General features: G+C 40.5%; 1 protein-coding gene across 1 annotated transcript; it reads left to right on the forward strand.

Annotated features, from left to right (window-relative positions):
- Positions 1 to 2,434: 2,434 nt before the first annotated feature.
- LOC129847303 (endonuclease domain-containing 1 protein-like) lies at positions 2,435 to 4,542 on the forward strand (the record flags this gene model as incomplete). Its single annotated transcript, XM_055915055.1, has 2 exons — positions 2,435 to 2,697; positions 3,824 to 4,542. Coding segments are annotated over 2 exons (926 nt in total), but the record flags the coding sequence as incomplete, so codon positions are not given.
- Positions 4,543 to 5,619: the final 1,077 nt, after the last annotated feature.

Raw genomic sequence — 5,619 nt, forward strand, 5'->3', positions numbered from 1 at the left:
CCTCCTGTAGGTCTATTCCATGGGACTGTATGGTGATCACACCTCTGGGCCTTTTCACAAGAACCACAACAGACATTTTAATTTACTTCATCTGAATTAAACATTTGCCCTAAATCTGCCATTGAGAATGTAATGTTTTGACTTCTCCTAGAATAAGTGTTTTAAAGAAATGGGGAGACTTGGGTATTTGTTTTTGGATCGAAGCTGTAGAGATCAGTCAGGATTTGAACTTCTAATTCATCGTTAAATGACCGGGTATGATGGTGCATTGATCAGCTGTACAGTTTCAAGCTGTTATTTATGCGTTTTTCCCCAAAGTGAACCTTAAACACATTGACATTGTTTGACCATGATTTCATAAACTAAATCTTAGCAGGACAAATCATTTAAATGTTTTTAACCCCCTGCCCTTCCTTCTCCTGACGGTTGTCTGGCCAACTGATGATCAAATTCCCCAGATGAACCTTGACTTGTTAGTTTAATGCAGAATGAATGTACCCTCTCTGTTCTCCTAGATGCTGAACCCGGATGTAGTGACGTGTACACAGAGTTTTTCTTCCTCTCTCATGATCTATCAATGCCTCAGGATGTCACTGAGTAAACATTATCTTACTGAATGATTAACTATTCTGTTATGATATCTGGGAGAAGGTTTGTCTGAAGATAACAGAGCACCCGGCCTGCAAGCAGTCAACTTCCTTTTCAGTTTATTTATTACATTGACCAGATCAACATGTACTTGGTTGTTAAATGAGTCCTGTCTGGCATAATTATCTGACATGCAAGCAGTCATTTGCTGACTTAGTGGCTTGTGGGTAGAGTGTCCACCCTGGTAGGGGATTGGGGTCTGATCCCTGGTTGAGTCATACCAAAGACTGTAAATAATGGGACCAGATGCGTCTCTGCTTCAACATTAAGGAGATGATGGGGTACAAGGCCTTCTAACAGACTAGCTTCCTGTCCAGTAGGCACTCAGCATTAAGGAGATGATGGGGTACAAGGCCTTCTAACAGACTAGCTTCCTGTCCAGTACTTGTACATCAAGCTGCTTCATGCTACAGAAACAAGAGGCTCTTGTCCTTTGGGTCGTTCTGGTTTCAGACAAGACTTACTGAAGTCGTCAGTTGACAATTAAAACGTTATTTCACTCATTTTGTTTCCAAAGAAACAGGTAAATGTTGATCTTGTGAATTTGATGAATGAACTGAAATAAAATTTTAATAAAATAAGTTAAATGGTCCATTGAGGATTGTCTTTCAGAGAAAGAAAAAACAGAAACGCAATACAAAAAAACAATTCAGGTGCTTCCACAGGGTTGAAAATGTTGTGAAATGTTGTCTGCACTTTCCATGTAATAGCAGCACCAAGGTTACGGATGCTGAGTTCACATTCATTCATATTCCACGAGGCTTAACACCTCTGACACAAAAACCCAAAGAGAGATAGTCTCTGAAAATTAGTGGTCAAGACTGGACAAGGAGGGTTGGATAAACTCCTCTGTGTGTAGATGAGTCCTGTCTGGTATAATTAGTGGACAAGACTGGACAAGGAGGGTTGGATAAACTCCTCTGTATGAAGATGTGTCCTGTCTGGTATAATTAATGGTCAAGACTGGACAAGGAGGGTTGGATAAACTCCTCTGTGTGTAGATGAGTCCTGTCTGGTATAATTAGTGGACAAGACTGGACAAGGAGGGTTGGATAAACTCCTCTGTATGAAGATGTGTCCTGTCTGGTATAATTAATGGTCAAGACTGGACAAGGAGGGTTGGATAAACTCCTCTGTATGTGGAACAGGTGTAACTATTTATCATGTGTAACAATCAAACCTCCCTATTGGCTGTGTGTTCCACATTCTAAAGTAGAACCATAAACTACAGGAGGTGAGTCACATGTTATTTGTTACAGCAGTTTCCATGGAAACATACAGAGGAGTTTATGCAAATCAACCCTTTCTGTCTTGAAATCTGAAGGAGGAGTCTCTGAAATAACTATTTAAAGCAGTCTGTCCTGACTCAGCTCAGCAGTCTCTCCAGTCTACCAGCTGGTCTCTGAAATAACTATTTAAAGCAGTCAGTCCTGACTCAGCTCAACAGTCTCCAGTCTACCAACTGGTCTCTGTTATAACTATTTAAATCAGTCTGTCCTGACTCAGCTCAACAGTCTCCAGTCTACCAACTGGTCTCTGTTATAACTATTTAAATCAGTCTGTCCTGACTCAGATCAACAGTCTCCAGTCTACCAACTGGTCTCTGAAATAACTATTTAAAGCAGTCTGTCCTGACTCAGCTCAACAGTCTCCAGTCTACCAACTGGTCTCTGTAACTTCATCTTTGTCTCTGTGGTGTACAGTCTTCAGGTGATGATGGGGGTATTGAATCATCTCTCTACTCTCCTCCTTCTCTCTCTCCTTCCTCCTGCTCTCTCTCATGTAGTGGAGAAGTTCAGTGATGTTCCACAGTGCAATAAGTTCTTCATGGAGGGGACAACTCCAAATCTCCCAGGTATTTTGTTTGGTGGGAAAGTCCAGGACCAGAACCGGAACCGCTACAAGCTGATCTGCCAGAAGTACAGGAACATCTACATGTTTGCAACTCTCTACGACACGACCAACAGGATCCCTGTGTTCTCAGCCTACACCTTCACTGGGGTCGGATCGAGTGGGAAAAGACCAGATAAATGGATGATTGAACCTCAGGTAATTTAAACATCTTTTCAAATCGACATTTAATGCCAAGGTTGAACAATAACCTTCAATAGACAATTACTACTGTCTGTTCTAGCCAGATGACATGTCTGTATCGATCCTTAAAGGGATAGTTTCCTAAATAAAAAACAGATACCTTATTTACATAAGTATTCAGACCCTGGTTTTGCTTTATCATTATGTGGTATTGTGATGTCATTATGTGGTATTGTGATGTCATTATGGGGTATTGTGATGTCATTATGGGGTATTGTGATGTCATTATGTGGTATTGTGTGTAGATTGATGAGGGAAAAAACTATTTAATCCATTTTAGAATTAGTCTGTAACGTAACAAAATGTGGAGAAAGGCAAAGGGTCTGAATACTTTCAGGACTGATGGGCTGATTACAGGTCAGATGGACTGATTACAGGTCAGATGGACTGATTACAGGACTGATGGGCTGATTACAGGACTGATGGACTGATTACAGGTCAGATGGACTGATTACAGGTCAGATGGACTGATTACAGGACTGATGGACTGATTACAGGTCAGATGGACTGATTACAGGTCAGATGGACTGATTACAGGTCAGATGGACTGATTACAGGTCAGATGGACTGATTACAGGTCAGATGGACTGATTACACGTCAGATGGACTGATTACAGGTCAGATGGACTGATTACAGGTCAGATGGACTGATTACAGGTCAGATGGACTGATTACAGGACTGATGGACTGATTACAGGACTGATGGACTGATTACAGGTCAGATGGACTGATTACAGGTCAGATGGACTGATTACAGGTCTAATATACAGGTCAGTGACAGTAGTGTTATATTAGACCTGTATACAGTATAACTGACTGGTACTGTATATATAAGGTCTAATATACAGGTCAGTGTCAGTAGTGTTATATTAGACCTGTATACAGTATAACTGACTGGTACTGTATATATAAGGTCTAATATACAGGTCAGTGTCAGTAGTGTAATATTAGACCTGTATACAGTATAACTGACTGGTACTGTATATATAAGGTCTAATATACAGGTCAGTGTCAGTAGTGTAATATTAGACCTGTATACAGTATAACTGCATTGAATGAATGATGAATATTGTTCCTTCAGCTGGACGGAGGAGAAGAACCAGTTATGAGTCTGGAGACACAAGGAGTCATTTACACACACCAGGCTGTCAATCAGGATTATGATATAGATGGTAAAAACAAGAAGGTGAACAAAGGTCACATGTTTCCAAAATCTTTTGCTCACCAACCTGTTAATCAGGACTCCACCTTTACCCTGACAAACTCTGTTCCTCAAGTAAAGTCATTTAATGAAGGTAGCTGGGGAACGATGGAGTGTAAGGTTAGAAAGATTATCCTGAAGCAGTGTTTAGATAATACTGGTAAACCCAAGGCCTATGTGGTGACTGGAGCAGTTCCCAGTAAGAGCAACACACTGAACAACCGAGTGAACATCCCAGATATCATGTGGACAGCCTTCTGCTGTTACAACAACAAGAAGAAAGAGTGGATGGCCCAAGCGCACTGGGGTGTGAACCAAGAGGAACTGAAGAAACCAGTATTGAACCCCCATCCCTTGTCAGATCTGTATGACATGTTGAAGCATCACTACCCAGGTGATGTCCAGCTGTTCCCAGAGAAGTGTCTAAGAGGTTCTTCTCAGAAAGAGAGAGAGAAGAGCAGAGAGAGGGAGGTAGGAAGTGGGGATATTAGCAGGAAAGGGTTAATGGAATGTGATGAGGATTGTAAATGTGTCTCTTTGTAGGTGACACAGATTGTTCCCTGTCCCAGAGTTTGGTCCAGTGGTAAAACAGACAACTCTGAAACACATTCCCAATGGGAGACTAGGGTTCAAGCCCAGAGTCAAATCTTTCAATTCTATACTGATGTTCTACTTTCACTGCTATGTCTGTATATCACATGAAATTCTCAAGAAAATAAAATTTAATTCAGTTATGATATAAAGGCATTATTGTTGTTAATACATGGGCCTACAGTTTGTCAGTTTCTGGCTGCCTTTTAACTGATACTATTATGTGTTCTGAATGTAATTCTATCACTTGTCGTGTCTTTGACTATGCCAGATTGATTGCTATGACATGCTATTCTACAAAATAATTTCTCCGTAATTAATATTACCTGATTGAACTAATCATGTAAATATTAATTAACTAGAGAGGGACACCACGAAATAATATTTATAGAGCTGTTATCTTTCGAATAAACTCTTAAAGATTTAGTAATATTTTACTAAATAGCCGTCACATTAATCGTCATTTTATTCAGTCTCATCTGAAAGTTGTAAATCCTTGATTATCTGCAAGAATCTTGGCTAACAAGTTGAATCAGCAATACAAAATTGGGTTTAATTATTTATTTACTAAATACCTAACTAATCACACAGAATCACACATATACAATTAAATCATAACTTGATCACAAATTACGTCATACAGAAAAACGTCCCTAGCGGGCGGAATAGATATGACAGCTTGTTACACAAAGGAAAGGGGCGGGATTTTAGTGAAAGAGCGGGAGACTGGGACAGGGCCGAAGCTGTGCTCTCGTAAATACAGTATCTTATGCATTCTAAAATACCGCCCATTTAAAAGGAAAATGCAATACATATTTACTCTGAGCTGCGCTTCAATAGGTTGGTGGTAGATGGAAGACCGTATCGCCAACCCGAGTCCTCTGTCCTTTGGAGAATGTCTCTGGTAGTCACGGGATACGTTGTAGTAACGTTGTGGGTAGTAGACGGGATACTCGGACTGTCCTTCCTAACCTGCGTTTGTAGCAGCTGTTGCCAACTCAACGGCTAGGAGATATCACTTCTGTAGTGAACACGAGTTCAAAGTTCATACCATTCACAATCAAAGTCCATGCTGATGTTGGCCT

Source organism: Salvelinus fontinalis, unplaced genomic scaffold, assembly GCF_029448725.1.
Source record: "Salvelinus fontinalis isolate EN_2023a unplaced genomic scaffold, ASM2944872v1 scaffold_0766, whole genome shotgun sequence".
Classification (NCBI taxonomy): domain Eukaryota; kingdom Metazoa; phylum Chordata; class Actinopteri; order Salmoniformes; family Salmonidae; genus Salvelinus; species Salvelinus fontinalis.